Below are 26,432 nucleotides of genomic sequence, written 5' to 3'. Positions count from 1 at the left end.
AGAATATAGAGAAGAATGTTAGCAATGAGGATCAGACAGGCTTCCTTGAGAGGATATAAAAAAAAATATATTGACCTGAATTGCTAGCGAGAACCAGATATGGGAAGATGAATATAATGCAACACCCATGGGCATGTCACCCTGAACACAACATCTCCTATAAACTTGAAAGCCAAGCAAGCATCAATCTGATTATAGGATGGGAAAGTGTCCTCTTTGGAGCTCTGATGTTCTGAGATCATCTAAGCTGAATTACATCCCATGATGTAGTTTGAGGTGCAAGCAGGGCCAAATGGGTCATCTGCCAATGCTGACAAGCATCTCTGTGTCCCCAGATCGCAGCCCCATCAAAGAGGCAGAAAAAAACTGTTAGGAGGGACTTGAGGAGAGGTTAGTGAGAAAAGGCCTAGTGAGGAGGGACCAGCATTGTAGAGGGCAGAGCTCTAGAAGGTTATGTAGAACATTACAGGCAGTGGGAACAGGCTGGATATCTTTTTGAATGAGTGCAGTGTTACAGGATAAAAGAGAATACGGAAGGGATCAAAAGAATCAAAATTTTAAAGTTACAGTCATTCCTCTAAATCCATGGGAACTGGTTCTAGTATTCTTTGTGGGTACCAAATCTATGGGCACTTAGACCCACTATATGAAATGGTGTATTGTAACTATTCACAGTTCTCTGTGTATTTAAATCAGCTTTAGATTAGCCATTACCATGTGATACTATGTAAGTAAGTGTTTAGCATTACTACTTAGAGAATAATGATGTGAAAATATCTGTACATATTTAGGACAGACAAGATCTTTGACAATTCTTTTTTAAATCCCAACTGGTTGGTTATTAAGATATACAATCTTAAGATGTGGAGAGAATAACAGAATCATGAGAGGGAACAAGCTATAACCAGAGACAACTATAACAACTGACTCCAGAGTTTACCAGATGGAGAAAGGCAAACATAAGAATCTTACTAACAAAAAGCAAGACCACTCAACACCATAAGAACCCAGTACTCCCACCTCAGCCAGTCCAGGGAACCCCAACACACCGGAAAACCTAGATCCGGAATTAAAGGCATATCTCATGATGATGGTAGAGGACATCAAGAAGGTCTTTAATATCTCACTTAAAGAAATACAGGAGGACACTGCTAAAGAGTTGCAAGTACTTATAGAAAAACAGGAAAACACATTCAGACAGATGATGGAAATAAACAAAACCACACTAGACCTAAAAAGGGAAGTAGACACAATAAAGAAAACCCAAAGTGAGGCAACGCTGGAGATAGAAATCCTAGGAAAGAAATCTGGAACCATAGAAGTGATCATCAGCAACAAAATACAAGAGATGGAAGAGAGAATCTCAGGTGCAGAAGATTCCATAGAGAACATCGGCACAACAATCTAAAAAAATACAAAATGCAAAAAGATCCTAACTCAAAATATCCAGGAAATCCAGGACACAATGAGAAGACCAAACCTACAGATAATAGGAGTACATGAGAATGAAGATTTTCTACTCAAAGGGCCAGCAAATATCTTCAACAAAATTATAGAAGAAAACTCCCCAAACCTAAAGAAAGAGAGGCCCATGAACATACAAGAAGCCTACAGAACTCCAAATAGACTGGACCAGAAAAGAAATTCCTCCCGACACATAATAATCAGAACAACAAATGCACTAAATAAAGATAGAATACTAAATGCAGTAAGGGAAAAAGGTCAAGTAACATATAAAGGCAAGCCTATCAGAATTACACCAGATTTTTCACCAGAGACTATGAAAGCCAGAAGAGCCTGGACAGATGTTATACAGACACTAAGAGAACACAAATGCCAGCCCAGGCTACTATACCCAGCCAAACTTTCAATTACCTTAGATGGAGAAACCAAAGTATTCCACGACTGAACCAAATTCACACATTATCTTTCCTCGAATCCAGCCCTTAAAAAGACAATAACAGAAAAAAACCAATACAAGGACGGAAACCATGTCCTAGAAAAAACAAGAAAGTAATCCTTCAACTATCCTAAAAGAAGACAGCCACAAGAACAGAATGCCAAAATTAACAACAAAAATAATAGGAATCAACAATTACTTTTCCTTAATATCTCTTAATATCAATAGACTCAACTCCCCAATAAAAAGACATAGACTAACAGACTTGCTACACAAACAGGACCCAACATTTTGCTGCTTACAGGAAACTCATTGCAAGGAAAAAGACAGACACTACCTCAGAATGAAAGGCTGGAAAACAATTTTCCAAGCAAATGGTATGAAGAAACAAGCGGGAGTAGCCATTCTAATATCTAATAAAATCGACTTCCAAACCAAAGTCATCAAGAAAGACAAGGAGGGGCACTTCATACTCATCAAAGGTAAAATCTTCCAAGAGGAACTCTCAATTCTGAATGTCTATGCTCCAAATAAAAGGGCAGCCACATTCATTAAAGAAACTTTAATCAATCTCAAAGCACACATTGCACCTCACACAATAATAGTGGGAGACTTCAACACACCACTTTTACCAATGGACAGATCATGGAAACAGAAAATAAACAGGGACACAGTGAAACTAACAGAAGTTATGGAACAAATAGATCTAACAGATATCTACAGAACATTTTATCCTAAAAAAAAAGGATATACCTTCTTCTCAGCACCTCATGGTACCTTCTCCAAAACTGACCACATAATTGGTAACAAAACAAGCATCAACAGATACAAAAATATTGAACTTGTCCCATGCATCCTATCAGATCACCATGGATTAAGGCTGATCTTCAATAACAAAATAAGTAATAGAAAGCCAACATTCACGTGGAAACTGAACAATGCTCTTCTCAATGATACCTTGGTCAAGGAAGGAATAAAGAAAGAAATTAAGGACTTTTTGGAGTTTAATGAATATGAAGCCACAACATACCCAAACTTATGGGACACAATGAAAGCATTTCTAAGAGGAAAACACATAGCTCTAAGTGCCTCCAAAAAGAAACTAGAGAGAGCACACACTAGCAGCTTGACAACACACCTAAAAGCTCTAGAACAAACGGAAGCAAATTCACCCAAGAGGAGTAGAAGGCAGGAAATAATAAAAATCAGGGGCAAAATCAACCAAGTGGAAACAAGAAGAACTATTCAAAGAATCAATCAAACAAGGAGCTGGTTCTTTGAGAAAATCAACAAGATAGATAAACCCTTAGCCAAACTCACTAGAGGGCACAGGGAAAGCATCCTAATTAACAAAATCAGAAATGAAAAGGGAGACATAACAACAGATCCTGAAGAAATCCAAAACACCATCAGATCCTTCTACAAAAGGCTATACTCAACAAAACTGGAGAACCTGGATAAAATGGACAAGTTTTTAGACAGATACCTGGTATCAAAGTTAAATCAAGATCAGGTTAATGATCTAAACACTCCTATATCCCCTAAAGAAATAGAAGCAGTCATTAATATTCTCCCAACTAAAAAAAGCCCAGGACCAGATGGGTTTAGTGCGGAGTTCTATCAGACCTTCAAAGAAGATCTAATCCCAGTTCTTCACAAACTATTCCACAAAATAGAAACAGAAGGTACTCTACCCAACTCATTCTATGAAGCCACAAGTACTCTGATACCTAAACCACAAAAAGATCTAACAAAGATAGAGAACTTCAGACCAATTTCCCTTATGAATATCGATGCAAATATCCTCAATAAAGTTCTTGCTAACCGAATCCAAGAACACATCAAAACAATCATCCATCCTGACCAGGTAGATTTCATCCCAGGGATGCAGTGATGGTTCAATATACAGAAATCCATTAACATAATCCAGTATATAAACAAACTCAAGGACAAAAAACCACATGATCAACTCGTTAAATGCGGAGAAAGCATTTGACAAAATCCAACACCCATTCATGATAAAGGTCTTGGAAGGATCAGGAATTCAAGGCCCATACCTAAATATAATAAAAGCAATCTACAGCAAAACAGTAGCCAACATCAAAGTAAATGGTGAGAAGCTGGAAGCAATCCCACTAAAATCAAGGACTAGACAAGTCTGTCCACTTTCTCCCTACCTATTCATCATTGTAGTTGATGTCCTAGCCAGAGCAATTCGACAACAAAAGGAGATCAAGGGGATACAAACTGGAAAGGAAGAAGTCAAAATATCACTTTTTGCAGATGATATGATAGTATATATAAGTGACCCAAAAAATTCCACCAGAGAACTCCTAAGCCTGATATACAGCTTCAGTGAAGTAGCTGGATATAAAATTAACTCAAACAAGTCAATGGCCTGTCTCTACACAAAGGATAAACAGGCTGAGGAAGAAATTAGGGAAACAACACCCTTTTAAATAATCACAAATAATATAAAATACCTTGGTGTGACTCTACCTAAGGAAGTGAAAGATCTGTATGATAAGAACTTCAAGTCTCTGAAGAAAGAAATTAAAGAAGATCTCAGAAGATGGAAAGATCTCCCATGCTCATGGATTGGCAGGATCAACATTGTAAAAATGGCTATCTTGCCAAAAGCAATCTACAGACTCAATGCAATCCCCATCAAAATTCCAACTCAATTCTTCAACGAATTAGAAAGAGAAATCTGCAAATTCATCTCGAATAACAAAAAAACCTAGGATAGCAAAAACTCTTCTCAAGGATAAAAGAACCTCTAGTGGAATCACCATGCCTGACCTAAAGCTGTACTATAGAGCAATTGTGATAAAAACTGCATGGTACTGGTATAGCGACAGACAAGTAGACCAGTGGAGTAGAATTTAAGACCCAGAAATGAACCCACACACCTATGGTCACTTGATCTTTGACAAGGCAGCATAAACCCTCCAGTGGAAAAAAGACAGCATTTTCAACAAATTGTGCTGGCACAACTGGCAGTTATCATGTAGAAGAATTCGAATTGATCCATTCCTATCTCCTTGTATTAAGGTCAAATCTAAGTGGATTAAGGAACTCCACTTAAAATCAGAGACACTGAAACTTATAGAGGAGAAAGTAGGGAAAAGCCTTGAAGATATGGGTACAGGGGAAAAATTCCTAAATAGAACAGCAATGGCTTGTGCTGTAAGATTGAGAATCGACAAATGGGACCTAATAAAATTGCAAAGCTTCTGCAAGGCAAAAGACACCGTCAATAAGACAAAAAGGCCACCAACAGATTGGGAAAGGATCTTTACCTATCCTAAATCATATAGGGGACTAATATCCAATATATATAAAGAACTAAAGAAGGTGGACTCCAGAAAATCAAATAACCCCATTAAAAATTGGGGCTCAGAGCTAAACAAAAAATTCTCACCTGAGGAATACCGAATGGCAGAGAAACACCTGAAAAACTGTTCAACATCCTTACTCATCAGGGAAATGCAAATTCAAACAACCCTGAGATTCCACCTCACACCAGTCAGAATGGCTAAGATCAAAGACTCAGGTGACAGCAGATGCTGGCAAGGATGTGCAGTAAGAAGAATACTCGTCCATTTTTGGTGGCATTGCAAGCTTGTACAACCACTCTGGAAATCAATCTGGCAGTTCCTCAGAAAATTGGACATAGTACTACCGGAGGATCCTGCAATAGCTCTCCTGGGTATATATCCAGAAGATGTTCCAACTGGCAAGAAGGACACATGCTCCACTATGTTCATAGCATCCTTATTTATAATAACCAGAAGCTGGAAAGAACCCAGATGCCCCTCAACAGAGGAATGGATAGAGAAAATGCAGTACATTTACACAATGAAGTACTACTCAGCTATTAAAAAGAATGAATTTATGAAATTCTAAGGCAAATGGATGGACCTGGAGGGCATCATCCTGAGTGAGGTAACCCAATCACAAAAGAACTCACACAATATGTACTCACTGATAAGTAGATATTAGCCCAGAAACTTAGAATAGCCAAGATATAAGATACAATTTGCTAAATACATGAAACTTAAGAACGAAGATCAAAGTGTGGACACTTTGCCCCTTCTTAGAATTGGGAACAAAACACCCATGGAAGGAGTTACAGAGACACATTTTGGAGCTGAGACGAAAGGATGGACCATCTAGAGACTGCCATATCCGGGGATCCATCCCATAATCAGCCTCCAAATGCTGACACCATTGCATACACTAGCAAGATTTTGCTAAAAGGACCCAGATATAGCTGTCTCTTGTGAGACTATGCCGCAGCCTAGCAAACACAGAAGTGGATGCCCACAGTCAGCTATTGGATGGATCATAGGCCCCCAATGGAGGAGCTAGAGAAAGTAACTAAGGAGCTAAAGGGTTCTGCAACCCTATGGGTGGAACAACAATATGAACTACCCAGTACCCCCCCCCCAGAGCTCTTATCTCTAGCTGCATATGTATCAGAAAATGGCCTAGTTGACCATCAGTGGAAAGAGAGGCCCATTGGTTGTGCAAACTTTATATGCCTCAGTACAGGGGAACACCAGGGACAAGAAGTGAGAGTGGGTGGGTGAGGGAGTGGGAGGGGGAGCGGTTGCGGGACTTTTGGGATAGCATTGGAAATGTAAATGAAGTAAATACCTAATTTTAAAAAAAGAAAAAAGAAAATGGAGACATAAAAAAAAAGATGTGGAGAGCCAAACATACATAACAACTACACATTTATATATTATTATATCTATTATATATGTGTGTGTGTGTGTATGTATATGTTTATGTATATGCATATATAACATATCTTGATATGTTACAACATGTGTTTAATTGTGTTAATAGAGCAAGAGATAAAAAAAATGGAAGACAATTAAAAGATACAGGGTTCAGCCTATCCCTGAGGACTGGTTGAGACTAATTCCTGACATCAAGGATGATGAAAAATGGTCAGATTTGCAATATATCCTGAAGCTTTTGGTAACAAGTTCTGCTGGTATGTGTTATTACAGAGGAATTGAGGACGGTTCCTAGATTGTTTACTCTGAGCAATAGATGAATATAAGCTGCCATTTACAGATAGGGACCAAATGGAAGCAGAATTGGCTTGGAGAGAAAAAAAAAAAAACCAAAACTTCTATAATTAACCTGTTAGACTTTAAATGCCTAGCAGAACATCCAAACAGAGACACCATGTTGGCAGTCTGCTCTAGGACACTGGTTCTTATTAAGACTGTAAAACAAACAGAAGCATCAGGCCAACCACTTTTCTCAACACCTCACCCCGGCAGTGATATGATGTTGCTAACTAGTCAACAATTGCTGACTTATCGTTCTGGTGTGAGATGGTGAGTGTACTGTGTGTTCTTAGCTCTCTGTGTTGTCTAACAGCCGATTTCCATTTTTATGAACATGTTAATGGAAAGGAAAGCAAGAATGGAAACAAACACTGTTGATTGGCTCTCTTATGCCTGAACAAAGACTCTCATCACATTATGTGCAGTTTCAACACTCGGTGCCCTCTGTTTACCGAATCCAATTTTCTGGGTTTATTTCAGATAAAAGGCATTTAAATAAAAAAAAATTATAGCATTGTAACTTACAGTCCACATCATAAATGTAATTTTTAAAGGTGGTTCATAGTGGATCTATCAAATATGCTTCAAATAAAATGAAGAGGAAATAGAATAGTTTAAGAGGGGGACATGGATGTCAAGCCACAGTGCCTGCATTTATTGCATTCCTCCTCTGAGGATGAAAAAAAAAAACAAAAAAAACCAAACCAAACCAAAACAAAAAAACCCGACTTGGTCTCATGCTTCACTCACTTTACCTGGTAAACCAGGGTAATGACAGAATTGAAGATAATAGGAGCAAGCCATGATGAGTGTTTACACATACCAGCAGAACTTGTTACCAAAAGCTTCAGGATATATTGCAAATCTGACCATTTTTCATCATCCTTGATGTCAGGAATTAGTCTCAACCAGTCCTCAGGGATAGGCTGAACCCTGTATCTTTTAATTGTCTTCCATTTTTTTATCTCTTGCTCTATTAACACAATTAAACACATGTTGTAACATATCATGATATGTTATATATGCATCAAAGTGCATACAAAGCTGAGCACCAATAAGTTCTTTATCAAATCAACATTAGCTACAAATCATATTTGTAAAATGCACTATACATATCACAGTGTATCCGGCACTTAAAAGGCACCAACTCTCATGGCAGCTAAGCACAGCATTATTGTGAGCCAGATAATAGTCATATCAATATGAATACCTTATAGTAGAGACTGTGTCAAGACTATGGAGTAAAAATCCATTTGACCTAGTCTATCTATATCTATCTATATCTATATCTATGTATCTATACATATACGTATATGTACATAAATATCTATGTATCTACACATATAGATAGATAGATAGATAGATAGATAGATAGATAGATAGATAGATAGATAGATAGATAGACATACATACAACCAAGCTTGGATTAAGATATAGGTCATTAGCTCATTTTATTTATATCATGCACTTGTCTTTTTCTGTAATGAGTATAGAATCAGCCAGATTCTCTTCTCCTGATATAGAGGCTTTAAATGGGCCATAGTTTAAATGACCATACTTTACCTGATTCATCAATCAAGTCACAGCTTTTGAATTTACTTGAAAACATAATGAGGAACACTACAGTAAGTATCAAATGATCTATAGACCTCAGCTCTCCATGTCTGGCAGACACATTTACTTCTACACATCCTGTCTTCTTGTCACCTAGCACCTATTACATGCCCTAAAATATCTTTCTTTGAACTACAGAATTCTTTCTCTAGGATGGCCTGTTGTCTTCTCAGCTGGTTTCATCTTCCTCACACTTATTCGGTCTTTTCTACCAAAGTACTGATTCTCCTTCATACAAATCAACACAGAGGAACCGCAACAAAGCTAAAACACAGGATTAACGTATAGAACCTACTTGGAAGTGTATTTGATCTCTTCATTTTATCATTTCCAAGGAAGAAGAGGATCAACAACAAAGGAACAAAAAGTTTCACGAGAAGGTAGAAAATTATTGGCTGGCATGACCTGATGATAATGTCAGCAACTGGAGCTCTCTGTGAACATTGACCTTCTGGAAGAAAAGGGCTTTTTCTTTGTACAGGAGCAATACTTGGCTCAACTCTTCATTTAATATTTTAGAAGTCAGCTTCAAAGTAGGTCAAAAAATGAAAACCAATTCTGGTTTCTTCCTCAGCTCACACCTTTAATTTCCATGGAATAGATACTATGTGAATCTCTCTATTCCCAGCAAGAGGAGAAGGAAATGACCACCTGCCAATCTCAGGAACTTATTTTCAAATATGATGCTTGTGAAACTTTTGGCATTTCCTCCCAAGTGTATGAAAAGAAATTCTGAAAATTAAAAAGAAAAATGTCGCTTGAAAAATAAAAGATGTGTATTCCCATTGGTCTGACAAATTAAAACCTAAACAAAATTCATACCAGCAGCTTTATACAAAGAATACGTTGTTGTTTGCAATTGCTTCCAACAACACAGATTCTGGAAGAAAATAAACTCTTTGCTTAAGGAAAATATCAACTTTGCAAAGTTTTTATATTATGAACCAACGAGACATCGATGGGGGCTTTTAAAACAATCTTTGCTAGCCCAGATCTGGGGAAGCCTGCCAACAAAATCCAAGGCAGAAGTTCAGGGTGTTTCTAGATTGAAGAGCATGGAAAAATCCCAGACACAAACTCTTGCCTTCAGGCAGAAAGGGTGCTCACACTTGGAACTGAATGACAAAACTGAAGCTGAGTATGGAAAGGCTCACATTTATATGTGTGTATACACACACACACACACACACATATAGGTGTCTTCTGGAGGAAAAAAAGATAAAATTACAAGTAACAAGACTACCATAGTTAGAAATGAAGATAGACAATGGACAAAAACTCAGGCACCAGCCTTCAAACTAGGAAAAGAAATGCGATAAATGCAAGTTTAATAAAACAAAGTGTCACTTGTCTCCAAAATATGTCCTTATCTCTGGGTGAAATTTTAAACATTTTAACAGTAGAGGGAAGAGTGGAAGCAATGTGCATAATTTGACCCACATTTTCTTAGCTAATTGTATCTCCAATCTCCTTTTTCTATGTGAAAGCCTCATAATAAAAATTTTTAAGAATATTTTCAAATATTGTTAAGGCTCTGATGATTTGTACATCTTCATAGCATATGAATGATATTGATTATAGTCCTTCAGTAACTTTCTGGTGGGCAATTTGCCAACATTGTCCAGAGTCTTCAGGTATAAAAACCCAACCACCTAAATGCCCATAAATACAAGGATAAATGAAAAAAAATCCACAGAGTCAAAATGTTTCACAATGGTATGTATAAAATTATAGTGTTGGGTTAAAATAAGAACTTATTCCATGCTATCTACAATATTTTCATGTAAGCGTTTAAACATATAAGCAAGTTCTAAAGTCCAATAATACTACACATATTCTGGGGCTCACATTCAGGATAAGAAATAGCATAGCACATCAAAAGGCTAAATCCTATACCATAAAACTTCTGTCCTGGCTATGATATGGATAATGTATGTTTACTGAATTCTTATCTAATATGTGCTTATCATTGTGGGTCAGTTTAAAGCCACAGACTCGCAGTGTACATGGCATTATTTATTTGTCTTCAGCATTTTGTTTGAAAAAAATGGTATCCTGGCTTTATTTTTGATATTTAAACTCATCTTGTTGCTACCTCTGTGGGATCCTGAAGTCCAACCAAAGGGAGCAAGGCTCAGGGACACAGACCTGCCTGATTCCCAGGACACTTTCTTTGTCATGACTAACGTGGAGATTGCCTCTCCAGTGAGTGATCATTCCATCCTTGAGAACACAAGAAGATGGCCCTTCCTCTTGATTTCAACCCAAGACGTACAGACACACTTTCATTTAACCCTGCAATCTCAGTCAGTGGGAGACAGGTCTGCTAAGTTAAATCGTACTAGTTTTCTCTAGGCAGGAAAATACATTACAGCAAAGCTATATAATGGGGTATCCAGAGCTGTTAAAATCACAGTTTGAAGAGTGGATGACAACCAAATGATGAAAGTGTAATTCATAAAAACAAAGGGCGAAAAATAGATGTGATATGATTCCAATTTTATAAGATAGAACACTTGAAATATCTAAGGAGAGACACCCAGAATTTTTTCAAAGGATTTCAGTGTTATATGTTATATTTTATTGTCTCTTCCCAATTACCTGTGGTAACTAACAATTATTCATCTTATTTTTTGAGTGGTCCTGGCTTTTTATACTGTAAGAAAGCAATCTACCACTGAGCTACATCTTCAGCCCTTCTCATACTTGTGAAGTGGCACAAGGTGACTTTCACTCCTCAGGTGTCCTGAAGGAGATATCCTCTTGTCATTTACCAGGTCACCAAACTGTTGTTGAAATGCAACAGAGACAATCCCTTCCAACCCAGTGTGGGCCAGATGGCTCAGTGGCTCAGGTAAAATCACTTGCTGAGCAAGTCTGAGGACCTTTTGTTTGTTCCCAGGGACCCGTGGTGGAAGGACAGACTCAATACTCGAAAGTTGTCCTTAGACCTCCACATGTATGCCCATGTCTTCCACCCAGGAATAGTATTAATAATACTAAATAAATGAACTTATTTTTTTCTGAAAAAGAAATCCAATTAGGTAACAGTAAATAACATGTAGTTGTGTTGGTTTTGCTATCCTGGCCATAATCATTACAGTCTCCTTCTCATGACCTACTCCATCCCCATCAACTATGGCTGCCATAGCAAACCAATCCAGCTTCAACTCAAGTGCAGAAGTTCCTTTCCTATCAGGTTGCTAGGCTCACTGTAGATGCTATCAGGACCTAGTGGGCAGAGTTATGAAGCAGGTAGAATACATTAGACTGGGTGCCTTACATAAAAAGGAGCTGCTTGCTGGGAGCTACTCAACAAGAGGTTACTTGATGGAGCGATGAAGTGATGGAGTGATGAAGGGAAACACTGATATCTGTGGAACTTCACCGTTTCCACGTGAATTAGACATCCCAGAGAAATAAGTCTAAATAATAAACTAATAATCAAGAAGTGTTAATGAAAAAAAACCGTTATTATAAAAAAAACCCTCCATTCTGCCATAATGTAAGGGGTAAATCAGTTGAAATGAAAGATGTCATTATTGTTAAAACTTCATTGACTTATCAAATTATGATAAGACCAGATTTCGGAAAATTGATATTATTCCCTTTGCATTGAAAAATATAATCGAGCTTATCAAATTACTTTCTCAAAGGTCGCCTGATAGCCACCAGATGGGAACCTGAGATGCTGTCAAATCAGAAACTTAGGCTAAGGATAGCCCGGAAGACATTGTGTGGCCAACTGGTTGTCCCACTCGTTCCTTTGAAAACAGAAAACAAAAGTTTCCTATTACTTTTATAAATTTTCTTTAGCTCTAATGAGATATGCTCTATCCACAATGCTTACAATAATTATTTTTTTCTTAATAGGAGTCTATCTGGAAATGACACAATACGGAATGATCATTAACAGACCTGTTAAGGTTCTTGAATGAATGCCTGCCGAGAACACAGGCACACACCAGTAAATTTTCTCAAGAAAAATCCATTTCCATTTCAAGGTCTGACATTTTATTTAGAAAAATTATGCCCTTTCTTTTAATTATTCCAGTAAACATAATGAGGGTGTCGCTAAGTACACCTCGGAGGACTTTATTTCCCCCATTTTTTTAGTCATACGAGTGTATTTGTAATTAAGGGCACGCTGCATTAATGATGCCGCAAGTCTCCGTGGTAAACGTTTAATGTCCACCTCATAACATTATGCCAAAATTACACGCACAAAAGACTTTTTAATAATCTTTGTTTTCTCATTTAGCTTTGATTGGCTCTGGAATCCACGGCAGCACTCGAGGCCTCCCGTTACCACAGCCATCAGCACTTCTGCCCCGTAAACTGTTCAAAAGGACAGGGCATCTTTCATCTGGAGGCTTCTTTTCAATGCTTCTGTTTAAGTTAGACAGAAAATTGGCTGCAAGCTGGAGATAATTGCAGATAATTTTTCCATTTTTAAGCCACTGGGGTGTTGCCTGGGGGGCATGACAGCTCTGTTTATCTAAACACAAAGACCAAGTCGCAGCTCTGTGTTGTCTCTTCGGCTTTGCACTAGGGGATCAGATGATCCTATCTGCTCTTTATGCAAATGAAATCATTGTCACCAGCCGACCCATGTCTGGCAGAGGCATGCTACCTGAAGCTTGTATTGAGGCTGAAAGGGCAGGATGGAAGCAAAGAGGTTACCTCTGCTGTAAAAGCAAACCCAGCCAATCCTGTGCCCCCTCAGGTCCCTCCCCTTAGGCAAAAGCCGTATGCGGTTTATTGTTGTTGTTGTTTATTGTTGTTGTTGTTTATTGTTGTTGTTGGTGGTGGTGATTTGTTTGTTTGCTTGTTTGGGATTTTGCCACTGTCAACTTAAAAGGAATATATTAAATTAAAAAGAAAACAAGTCATTTCAAAATAAATAATTCACACACATGCATATATGTATATAATATTCACACACATATGCCCTCTATTAGTATATAGTCTTGACTGAAACTATCACAGACAGACAAAAATTTTTTTTCCATTATACTATTGCTCATAAATGCTTACACAACTAATATAAAAGCATTTTTGATTACTGGACCTAGAAGATTTATTAGATAGGACATCCAGGTTAGCAAGCAGAGCTCTATTGTTAGAATCATAATAGGAAAGAATAGAATCATAAGCTGCCCCTCCACCTCAAAAATCACCCCATATTAAAATAGATGTAAAATTCATGGGTGGTCTCGGGCATATCCTGATAGACCGAATACAGAGAGCAGCACCACACATTTTTCACACAATCCCAGTGAACTTCCACTTTATGTTAATAGCATTCCCTGGGAATTACAGAGCACTTCCAGGGCTGAATGTATTCTCAGTGTCCAGAATCCCTGGAGTCATTGCTAATAAGGGTGTCGCTGGCAGAGGAGGCAAAGCCATTTTACAGCAAACATTTACATATAGGGGCTAAGTAGTACTTGTGTCTATTTGGCAGCTCCAGTCTCCAGTGATGTAATAGGCCATAATGACACTGGAGGAACTGAAATGGATGTGAGTGTCAGTGAGTGCAGGACCTGTACGTCCTAACATGAGTGACTTTATGGATTCCCATTAGACTTTGGGCTAAGGAGCTCTTCAACAGGCCTGATATGACAGCATCCTGAGCCGCTTTTATATATATATATATATATATATATATATATATATATATATATATAGCCTGTGTCAAGAACTCTTACACTAAGGTGTTTTATAGAAAACCCACAACTGCAGAGGGGAGGTTTGGCTGTATTAGACCATTATCATAGAATTGGCATAGAACATGTAAACCAGCCATCCCAAAGTACACACTTAAAGGAAATTATTAAATCTGTTATGTCAATCATATGCACATTAAGGACTACAAATTAATGACTGGTAGGTAACTCAGAAATCTTGCACCCAGCCCAGTGACATATTTAAGTCTACCAAAGCATCTGAGTACCTCCATTCTAATACAGTACAGCCTGGGTGGGGCTTTCTATGAACACATATCTATAACACAGTGGTACTTAGAGCCAACCTATGAGTATTCTTTTAATTCTCTCTTCTCGTGGTACCTCTATCATGATTAAGCCACTGGATTAATAGGAATAGGCTCACTTAAGAGACTTAGGCCATGTCCCTGTGAAAGACTGGCCTGGGATGTCCCATAATGTTGGGAGAAAAGAAGAATATTGAATGTGGAGGTCTTCAGATGTTGGGCAGGAGAGATGCTGAGCAAGCGTTCTCTGGCCAGAGCTGAGTTCGGGGAAGCAGCACAGACAAATCCTACCTCAAACTCCTCCTACAGCACCTGTGTGAGTAGAACCGGCAGCCTGGCAAAGGGCATTCGCTATCTCACTTCAATGCACAAATTACTAAGCAGCTCCTGAAGAGGCGTATTATTCTGCGTGTCACAGAAACCGATAACTAGAGCTAGAGAGCTCTTGATAAGAACAGTGGACCCAGAATGCATGCGTGCTCTGCTGTAAGAATGGAAGCTTGAATAACCTACAACCAAACGGTAATTTCACACCACATTTGCAATGAGATTTTAAATTTGACCTTTCATAAGAAATTACTAAAGACCTTATATAAAGGCAACAAATGTCCCTGCTCTTTTACAGATTTATTGGAGTTTTACTGATACGTTTGAATAAACTCCACTGGAAGCCCTACAGGTTCTAAACTGCAACTTCTTTCAGAACTGCAGACCTGTTACCCAGAGAGACGGGTCCTCTCTTTGAAATATTTAGCCATTTAGGGCACTTTAGTCATAGTGACACCTAATAGCCAAGATCTTTTTCTCACTCTCCACAAAATCAGGTTTCGACTATAATTCAAAGCAGTCCCCAAAGGCACTTCTGAAAAATGGCAAGCCCTTCGCTTTTAGGTGAAAACACTCTTTATTGCTCAAAATTGTTTCCTGTTACAAAACCCTTCTATAGTGCTCTGTCTGAGAGATCTTATGTTAATTTAACTCACTGGGGACTGTGAGCAGATGCTCCTTTGATTAATAGTTTCACGAGCCTGAAAATGCCAGGCCAGGTTCAAGATAATAAAGTCAGGTAAGATACTATTAAAATCGGCTACATGGTTCTATCTGTTATGAGGAGAAAAATGGGGTCATGGTTCTTATATCAAATGAAGACTTCCTATAATAAAAAACCAACATCATAAACTAAATGAACACACTGACTCCACTCCGCACCACACTAACTGATGCCTTCCTTGTTAATCACTCATCACTTTAGTAACACTTTACAGGTATATTTTCTGCTGTGATGGTATGGAAATACGGCATGCTCCTCCAATTCTACCTTTCTTGTACTATACTTTCCACGTGGAAAGGGCTTTAAATAAATTCCAAGAATAATGAGTGTTATAACTCGTATTATTCTCTAAACTTACATGCCCCCCAGGCCATTGCTTTTCAGCAAATATGTTTTTTTAACATTTCATCTGGAAAATACGCTTTCTGGAAAAGTCCCTCAAAAAGTCTACTGTCCTTTCTTTTATTTTTCTTCTAGCTGGCCCTTTACCTGAGACACTCCATCAGAGATGCTGCCTGTAAAGGATACAGGAGATCTCAGCTAGTCTTGAACTATAGAATTTGGGCCTGTCTTCATCTATGTGTAAGAATAAGACTTTGTCTTCTTAAAATTGATTTACCAATGGATTTTCATCTTTAACATAACCTACTTCACCAGTGCATGGTGACACACCAGAGGCAGGTGGGTCTCTGAGTTTGGGTCTAACTTGGTCTACAGAGTGAGTTCGAAGACAGTCAGGTCAACAGAGAGAAACCCTGACTCATATAAATAAAGAAATAGAAAAATCAAACCAATAAAAACATAACCCAGATGACCAAACATTCCATTCCAGTTTCTATTCTAAAATTTAACCACTAATTTGGCTTTTTGACATATGTGTGTGTCTGTGTGTGTGTGTGTGTGTGTGTATTGAACCTGCCTCACTGAAACTTTTGACTTTCTGGCAAGCAGGAAATTTCCATCCATCAGTCACATCTTGTGTGTGGCAACCCAGACAGAACAGGCCTCCACTAAGAGTGAAGTCAGGCTCTCAGCACAAATCTGCTACCTGCCAATTTGGCTCTGGCAAACCAAGCCCTTCACACTCACCACATCTGTTTGCCCATGAGATATAATGCCATTTATGTGAAATATTCTGCTCGAAAGCACTGCCTCACCATTGCACAGAAGGACTCTGGAGGGTCTCCACAGGTAATATCCGGAGGATCCAGTTTCACTTTCAGATACTTGGTCATGTCCGTGGATTCCGGCTGGCAGGCTGTGTAATCCCAAACTTTGCCTTCTTCTGTGTAAATCAGACTCTTACATACATCATAATGTCCCCACACAAAAAGGTAGGGCTGCATCACAGAGGACACTGTCACCCACAGGGCATGGATCGACAGGAATCTTGACAAATACATCTCTAAAATCTTGGCAGTCTTCGTGTCTTCTATGCAATCAGTGTCTCTTTTAAATATACATGAGTATCTTATATATGTGTGTGTGTGTGTGTGTGTGTGTGTGTGTGTGTGTGCACACGTGTATATGTATCTTTATGTAGGTAGGTCTGTATATATATAAAAAAATAGGCTGAGATCTCAAAGCAGATTCCAAAACAGACTGAATGTGACAGACTGAAATATTCTACGCGGTCAGGTATGCTGAGGACTTTGGTAGAAGCCTAACATGCTTATGTGTTAGGCGTTAACAGCTTGCAGCCATTTTTCCTTGTAGAACATATCTATTAGACATTTGTGAAAGATGTCCAGGAGCAGATAATAATTTAGCAAAGTGATGGCTCTCCCGTTGTACATCCGATAATACTGAGTGATCCTTGCTGCTCAGGGTTCATCAGGGCTCCTCAGATGAGCTGAAGTATCAGTATCAGAAGCAAAGGGATGGGTGTCTATGGTCCTGTGTCTGTGTCCCATCAATCCTTTCTCTCTCCTCTTCCGGCACCAGCAACCTTTTGGAAACAAGAAGAGTGAGAGTTACTGCCCTAGGATCAATGCATTCGGAAATACACAGTATGTTGAGATTTTGGAGGCTCAGTATGATATAAAGCAGGTTGGTGTAATAGGGATAAACTTCTGTTAGAAGCCTTGCTAGAACGACCAGGGCACCCATTCACACTAGGGAGCATTTTGATGGGAAAGTTCTGACTCTTGTATAAGAAAGACAAATGAATAAGTTCTAGGTGAGCAAGGTGAACAGGAGAAGCAAGTTTCTGGATGTAAACAGCTCTCTCAGAGCTAGCTAAAACTTTTCCAAGAGAACACTGGAATAAAGAGAACCTTTGTTATGATGATGACAACGACTTGTGAGCCTTTTGCCTCTTGGCACAGAGACCCTAAAATTCTCCAAATTCCTTATATATTTCTTAGCTTTGGTTAGGGGTGGGTGAGTGGAAACTGATCTTCTGTCTCAGGATGTGTTCATTATACTGGGAGAATTTAACATCTTTCTTTAGTTGTATTTATTGAAAAAAGATAATTAGCCTCTCTGAAAATAACTCAAAAAATAAAACCAAAGGGGCAAATATTCCTTTTATAAGATTCCTCTATTTTCTTACATCCTTTTATAGCCCTCACAGCTGCATTTGCAGTTACTTTCTATAGCAGAAGAGAATTTGTCTGTAAGGTGAATTTTATAGGCTGGTTTAAAAATCGAAAGCTCCATAGTAAAGCATACAATTTAAAATGCACATATAAAAATAGCTGAGGGTGAGTTAACAGGCCATGAAGCACAAAACAGGGCACTAATTCTAAGAGAAAATAAAATTTCCATTCCAAAGTACTTTGGGTAAACTAAGAAGCAGCCTAGGTAACTTACAGATACTAGTCAATGATAAGGTTCTACTAGCAACTCTTTAACTAGTCACATCTTAACAAATGTTAGCATTTGCATCCCAGGTATGAAAGTATAATTTCTTAGTTATTGGTTCATCTTCCTAGCTCAAATTATTAAATACTTTTCAGTTTTAAAGTGACAAAATAAAAGGCCTACGGCTTTGGAAAAATCCATTATAGACTCTCCGATTCATATTAAACAGTTTAAATAAGGAAGTTCGCTATCTTCAAGACATCTTATAAAGGGAATTCACTATATTTAAATAATGCACCATCTTAAAATGAACTAAGCCACAGAGACTATGAAATGCCAACAGATGGTTGAATTGTGTTTCCATAGCAAAGTAATTTATAATAATTGCTTTATGGATGCAAGTGCAATTTTCATTATATTCGATTCATAAAATGTTATCATACAGCTGCAATTTGTGATATTTTCTATTAGGAAGAGTGTTGAATATTTGAGTTCTCATGAAGCAATAATTAGCAGTATGTCTAAACACGTATAAACTACAGATTTAAACTTGCTTCTTCTTTGTGACTTTGACACTGTTCAGTGGTATGCATTTTGAAATCCCAAGTTAAAAAGGAAAAAGAAAACCACAGGAGCATGTGTTGTGGCTACTCAAGCCTTGTTGCTTTTGTTTGTTTGTTTTCAAATTCATTAAGCTAATATTTTCAGAAACATCCAACACATTTACAATTAATAAATGGAAAAGATGTTAAGATGAAGGAAATGTACATTTCCTAGATTCATTTTTTTTCAATATGTTTACTACATTCCTATCATAGGAAGCAGGTACTTTAGAAAGCAAAGACAAAAAATATTAGGGGTGAGGTTGTACAAAATCTACTAGTTCCAAAATTATTAACATCACCTTTTTAGTTTCAAAAACGAGCAATTTGTATGCCAGGAACAACATAATCTAAAAGACTTGGACCCAATGGGTTTGAGTTTAAGTTGAGTGAATATTTAGTTAATGTGTAATATTGTTTTTGAAAGGCTCTTTCAAGTTGTCTAGGCTTAAATGACCCTTGAGATTAGTGTTTACCCTCTTTAACCAATACTATTCCCTCAACCACCTATTCTTTGTTACTCTGTCCTCTTGTCTCCTTTACCCCAGGGACATCATCTGGTGTATTTCTACATGAAAATTGTGCACAGGAAGGAAATGCTATGGAAATGCATGTCACTGTTATCCCCTACTGAAACACAGCAGCTCTTCTGATGCAAGGGATTCTCATTAAAGTCCACCAGAACTGTAATGACGGCCATTACACAGAATTATGGACTACATCATTGATCGAAGTTAGAGAATTGACAGGGAAAAATGCAGAGGGGTGCAAGATATTTGAATACTAGGCAGTTGCAGGACTGTGCGACAGACATTCTTGACAAGAAGCAGCCAATTATAGCTTAAATTTCTGGCCCCTAACCAGTTATGATTAATAGTTTTCCATTACATTACAGACATATTATTAATGTATTAAAAATGTCAAGCTTTGGCAAGCACTAATATGGCGTGGCCCAGTTGGTCTGCAGAATTTACATTTAATGAGCTCCCATTGACACAGAAAAAGGTATTGACCACAGCAGAATGCAAACCAGTGTATAGTCATAAGCTATTCTTTAGCGTAATTATTTTTTCCCTCTTAACTTTGAAGTCTGTAGCATCCTCTCTTTAGGGCCCTTCATATGGAAGTGTCCTTACTTCTCATTATCACACAGGCTACCTGATAAATCCTTCACTTTTCGTATTCGAAGAAATTAAATCTAGGAACTTTAGTGACAAACGTGCCTTAGGAGAATCAGGGATTTGTTACAAAAGTATAATTAGGGGATTTTTCAAAGGAAATAAATGTTGTAAAAATAGAATATTATTTACACCACCACCTTCAATACTTAATGCTGCTGACTTCCAGCTGGCTGTCCTCTCAACCAGGTTAAAAATACCAATATTTTCTTAAAAGCCTCGCCATGGGTGCAAGTGGTTAGACAAACTGGTTAGGTGAAGGGCAGCCAATGACATGTTTGGGGACTTAGTATCCTAAATGAGTCCTTTCTGGCACTTAACTGAACTAATTTCAAACGATTTTGAATTTGTCTCAAGTGTCTGCGGGTCACTGGGATAAGGGCAACTTCAGAAGGGCTCTGGGCAGCTCAAGCTCCAAATCTGTGTTTTTCTCACCTTGGGATCTCAGAACAATCAAAGACTGCCACCATCTACATATGAAATGGAATAGTAAGAAGTCCTTTTTGATTAAAAAAAAATTCCCCATTAATATGCCACAAGTCCATGGAACTCTGGTGAATAAGTTTACGGAGCTAATAAAAAATGCAAAATTACATAATGGATCTCAGGTTGATAGATATTATTGATTAAGGTTAAAAATAGGCTACCCAATGGCTTTGCATCCATGGAACATACATTTTCCCAGGAATGTGTAGCTGCTTCCCTTCCACCTTGGATTAACTTTGCAGAGGAGTTTGCACAAACCCTTCTCCTCATCAGAAAGAGAGAGAGAGAGAGAGAGAGAGAGAGAGAGATAGATCCAAAATATTACACAAAACTAATAATAATTAAAATAATATAGTCATTATAGTCTCAAAGCAATTGCCAATTTCATCATCTGAGAGGAAAATATTGCCAGCAAATCTACCAACTCTCGGCTGGAGTTTAGGATTCTTTTTATTATATAATCTCACTAGGAAGTGGGGGTGTGGTAATAGGCTAAATATTCCATAAATCTGCAGCTCATCGGGGCACCTGAAATAGACAGCCATTGACTCATACTTTACAGGCATTAAGACTTTTATAGAAGTACATGTTTCTGAATGGGTATGAAAAGAAGGAAAATTGAAAATAATCACGTTTCATTGACTAAAGGAACTACAGAGGTAACAGGAGGCAAAGCCCCTAGCCTGTCGAGATTAGCAGCTGTGAAAAGTCACAGTGAGGTCACATGAGATGCGTTTGCATTCCTTCAGTGTTCTTTGTACATGCCTGTCTGTTGTGAAAATAGGATCTTTGGGTTTCTTCCTAAGAAACAGAGGCTCCTGTCTTTTTGTTAACTGTCTCAAAAACATAATGTAATTCAACAATTTTGACAGATCTTACTTATAAGGAAGTATGACTGGGTATTATTTTAAAAATCCTGGGAGTTTAGAAAAACAAGTACCCCACATTAGTATTTTAAAGATTTCTATTTTTATCAATAGAAGATCAATGATGGAAGTCAGTGCATATTTTCTAGGATGTTTGTGGAGGGATAATATGTAAAAATGACTTCAGAATCCACTAAGTCTAAACGAAACCTGACATCCCGCTGCCATGTAAATCATAGATAGATCCTTCCTTCTAATATAGGGAAGTTCAGAAATACAAGCTTCCACAGACACAGCTGAAAAATTCTACACCCACTTAAAGTTTGAAACAGAACTCCAGATTCTAAAATTAAAAACACTTTTCTGAAAATATGTTACTTCCACTTACTTCCTATAACACAACATAATTCACACACACACACACACACACACACACACACACACACACACACACACGTGCACTTTTCAATACTAACATATCCTTGCTTTCCCAGGTCATATGAGATTTCATTTCCTTTCCAGTGACTTGGGGTTTTTGTTACTCAGAAACTCTCTTCAAACCCTGACCTACTAGCTAAATGCACACCGGTTTAATTGTTTAAACACACTGTCTGATGGTCTGCAGAATCATAAGGGGAGCTAAGAGAGAGGTTTTTCTCCCAATAGTAAATATATGAAAGAAACTTCAACATGCATCAGCTGTCTCCTAAAACTAAATAAATTAAAAAACCCAACAAAACAAAACAAAACAAACAAACAAACAAAACCAAGGCACACACACAAAGCAAAACAAAGCAGAACACCAGCCTGAATCATTTGAACCCATGCCCAGTGAAAGCAGACAAAACAAAACTCTAATGGGAACACAGTTTTATGTCCAAATAAAATAGTTCCTTTTAAAATAAGTATGATGATTCTCCTTAAATACAAACTACAGGAAATGCCTACAAATTAAAAGCCAAATTACATGAAAGACTTAATGCTCATGTTGGTATTTAGTGATGAAAGACCTCTCATGTCATGGAGGGTGTCTAGAAGAAAAAACATCCCCCTGGTAAGGGAACAGCATGGTATGAGAGTTGTCTGGTGGATCTCATCTTTGTACCCCGAATCCCTTGCAAGGATCCAGGTTTTAGTGAAAGCCTAAAAGTTTCTTGTGTTTCAAAACAGTCTTAAACAATTCCTGAGCCGGTTTCCCTCTGCCAAAGAGAAAAGCTGGTGGGTAGGGCATTCAAAGAGACAAAGTACCAAAGGCTTGCAGACCTTCTTGCTGGTTAGAGGTACTTTACTCTTCACGAACCACACAATTCAGAAAATCCTTGCCGTCGTCGAACATCGACACAAACTTTCTAGCAAGCCTAATCACTATGTATATTTGAACAAATGATTTTGAGGGAAACATCTTTCTTTCCTTTATTTTTTTCCTGTCAAGATCGGAAAACTTTTAGTATTTTCAGTCATAAAACAGGGCCTGAAATTCCAGAGCAAAGCTGTTGCCAGATTCACCATATGTTTGGTGGAATTCTGAGTCTTGCTCAGAATTTTCCACTGTGAAGAGTGGTAGGCTGCTTGGGTACTCCTTAGGCAAGGAAATGGCACAAAAGAGACAGCCAGAGGACCTAGTATCTAAAAATCCACACCTGGCACAAGCATAGCAACCCTGCCTGACACTTTTTCAAATAAAGTTGCTTTAAAATACGCCTTACACACCACCCCACTAAGGATTTTCCTCCCATGCCCTTGTAAAATGACAGCTACTCTTAGGGGATTTCAGAAGGTGGGAGGGGGGTGGAGGAAGTCCCTGGATGAGGTTACCAAAACAAACAGCAGAGGGCGCAGTTTCTTTTTTTAATCTAAGTTTCTCTCCTATGAATCACTTAATTGGTTATTTTGGGCCCAATAATATTCGGTATTATTTGTATTATATATAGATATCCACAGATCCATAGCAGAGAGAAACTCCATGTCCCTAGTCGAATCCATCAACTGATAATACGAAATCAGTATGGGAGGAAAAGCTCCCACCAGCTTCCCAATGCTGAGTCTTTCCCTCCTTCCACGTTCTTCTCTCCCCAGCTGCCCGATGTGTGGTAGTAACGCTTTAATCTCGCACCAATAAAGGAGATTAAAAGAGGGACTTCAAAGCCCTCCACAGGGCGAGCAACAAGGCAAGTTTTTATTTATTTTTTCCCCAGATGAGAAAACTGGAAAAAGAAAATTTAAATTAAAAAAAAAAAAGAAGAAAGAAAGAAAAAGAAAAAGCTTGTGCGATGCGTGTGGTCAGGTGTGTGTGGGAGACAGCGCTGCGCGTTGCGGGTGGGTGGATGGAGGCTCAGGATGCAACAGCCAGCGACCCGGTGCTGGGCGCAAGCCTAGGGTGTAGTGTGGGTGTGAGCGGTGCGAGCTCTGGAGTGCGCACAGGCTCCGCTCTACCTCCTTAAGGCGCTTTCCAAAGTTCCTCGCCCACCCGGATCTCCCCTCCCGCCCTCGGTGGGCACCGGGGGTTGGCAGAGGGAGGGATAGAAGGAGGGAGGGAACTGATGGAGAAGAGCCACCTAGAGAGGCACGGGTCGCTAGAGGAGAGGGGAGCCAGCTGCACTTACCCAGGTCCCCCGCTGGCCCTCCACGGGGCGGGAGGCCAGCCGTCGGCGCGGGGCGGCGCCCCTGCCCAGCTTGGTCCCGCGTGGGGCGGAGACCGCGGCTTCAGGGACCCACTGGCGGCGCACGGGGCGCGGGTGGAATGGGTACGCGGCGGGTGTGGACCTGAGCCGCTGCCACCGTGGCCCCGGGGTATCCCGCCCTGCAAGCACCCTGTTGGCAGCGGGAAGGAGGAGTCCGCAACCCCAGACCCCACAGCACCCGGCGCCCGGAGCCCCCCGCCCCGGTTACCTTGGTCTCTTGCCCCTGGGGCTGCCTTGTCGCCCGTCACCCCCTCTCGGAGCCGGGACCCTGACAGGGGGAATTCCTTCCCGTTGACGTCCTCTTCCAAAATGCAAAAGATCAGTGACTTTGACAGGTAGATGAGGGGGAGGGAGAGGGGTGGGCGGAGAGGAAGGGAGGATGAGAAAGGTGCCTCTCCCTCCAAAAATACAGTGGGATTAGGAACCAAATCGCCGCCTTCCGAGGTCTAGGCAGCCTTCTCCGCTCGCAGCTTCCCCGCGCCGCCGCCGCCGCCACCACCACTTCTCGCCTTAAACTTTTACTGTGGGTTTTTTTTTTTTTCTTTCTCTCTCTCTCTTCTCTGTTTCTATTCCTTTCTTTTCTTTTAAGCCGCAGAACGATTTTCCCCCCCTGGATCCCAGGGGATCAGAACCAGCGGCCAGGCGGCTCTATCCCGCTTGGCACCGCTTTCATTTTATTTCAGATGAAGACGTTAGGTCTTTTTTTTTTCTTTTTTGTCAGAAGCGACATAAATCAGGACAATTAGCCTTGGCGCCAAGAAGATCCTCTCGAAGCAATTTCGCCCCGGTTTTCTTCGCGCATTCCTCCACTCAAGTCAGAAATGTCACTGAACATAGCGTTGATGGCTGCGAGACGCGACGCACCCAAAGTCCGTTTGATGAAATATACATGGCCCCAAGATGCTTCGGGATTGCGGTTCGTGGCTACCCAGCCCCCGCCCGCGGCGCCCGGCCGGGACCCTGCTCCCAGCCCGCAGCCAGCTCTCGGCAAACTTAGGGGCGCGGACGAATTAGAGAGTGAGCGCCAGGGGCCGGCAAAGCAAAGAGCGACGAAACAGCCCCAGGAAGCCGCAGCCCTCGGAGGGGTGGCGTGTTCTTCTCACTTAAAAAGCAGATCTTCTGCAACTGCCAGCGAGTGGAAGGATTGCAAAAAAACCTTACACTACCTCGAGACCTGGGCGCTCCGAGCGGTCCTAACTCCGTCCCGCTCGCTGCTTTTACTGCTGCTGCTCTGGCCACCACCGCTGCCACGGCGCAGGGACCTCCGGCTACTAGGACAACCTAGGACAACAAGACCACCCACAGGCTTATCTCCCACCTTTGTTGATACTCAGAAGCACGGTTGCTACTGGCTCCCCCTCTACCCTCTACTTCTGCCCCCTCCCCTCTGCTCTTGCATTACCTCCCCACACACAACGGAGCACACCCTCTTCACCCTAACTGGGAGCACGGTGGGTGGTATTTTTTAACTTGGAATTAGTTTGCAGAGCCAGAGCTTCGGACCTCCGTGGTGTGAATGAAACCTATCCCACTTTAAAAAGTTGAAGTCCAAGTAGGAGCTCTGCATCAACTGCATCCTTGTTTTTCTCTATGACAGACAAAAGCCACCTGGCCCCAGGGCTTCCTTCTCCCATTAATAAGTCTCAGACTCTCCTAAGATTCCCCTTAGCTACTTTCTAATGTGAACTGCAAACCAATCCGACTTACATAGGAAGGGAGAGATGTTAATTAGAAAAAGGACATTGTAATGAGGAAAAGACATAGGCATCTTGATGGCACTCCCCAACCTGGGCTCTTCCTATACAGGAAAGAGAAGAAGTCATGTAAGGAGCTGTCTTGACTAACAAGTGATTGGATTTGACAGCAACCTGTCTCTGTGGTTCAAGGATTTGAGGGAGGAACTGACAAGGAGATGGTTCTCAGGCTGGCGGGGGTAAAATGACAAGGGGCTCCTGTGTGTGTGTGTGTGTGTGTGTGTGTGTGTGTGTGTGTGTGTGTGTGTGCGCGCGCGCGCGCGCGCGCGCGCGTGCGTGCTTGTTAGGGACACTGGAGTAGAGGTGTTCACTCAGTGTAAAACAAAGGGCCAGAAATGGCTACCTGTGAGCATCTAGTCACTAGCTAAATACCCCAAAGTGAAGGCAAGCAACTAAAAGAGGCAGGGACA

At 40.0% G+C, this 26,432-nt stretch overlaps 1 protein-coding gene across 4 annotated transcripts in view; it reads right to left on the bottom strand.

The window, feature by feature from the left end:
* Positions 1 to 25,379, bottom strand: part of Ntng1 (netrin G1) — a 366,907-nt gene extending 341,528 nt beyond the window's left edge. For all 4 annotated transcript variants that reach the window (XM_029475564.2, XM_085835569.1, XM_085835570.1 and 1 more), the window contains exons 1-2: positions 24,477 to 25,379; positions 16,808 to 17,598 (exon numbers count right to left, since the gene is read on the bottom strand). In XM_029475564.2, coding sequence (XP_029331424.1) covers positions 16,808 to 17,053 — 246 coding nt within the window. In that variant the 5' untranslated portion in view covers positions 17,054 to 17,598; positions 24,477 to 25,379. The remainder of the gene's footprint in view (positions 1 to 16,807; positions 17,599 to 24,476) is intronic.
* Positions 25,380 to 26,432: the final 1,053 nt, after the last annotated feature.

Source organism: Mus caroli, unplaced genomic scaffold (genome assembly GCF_978045245.1).
Source record: "Mus caroli unplaced genomic scaffold, Mus_caroli_1 scaffold_3, whole genome shotgun sequence".
NCBI classification, from domain to species: Eukaryota; Metazoa; Chordata; class Mammalia; order Rodentia; family Muridae; genus Mus; species Mus caroli.
Note: the sequence above shows the minus strand (reverse complement) of the source record. Positions and strands in the feature narration are given on the sequence as shown.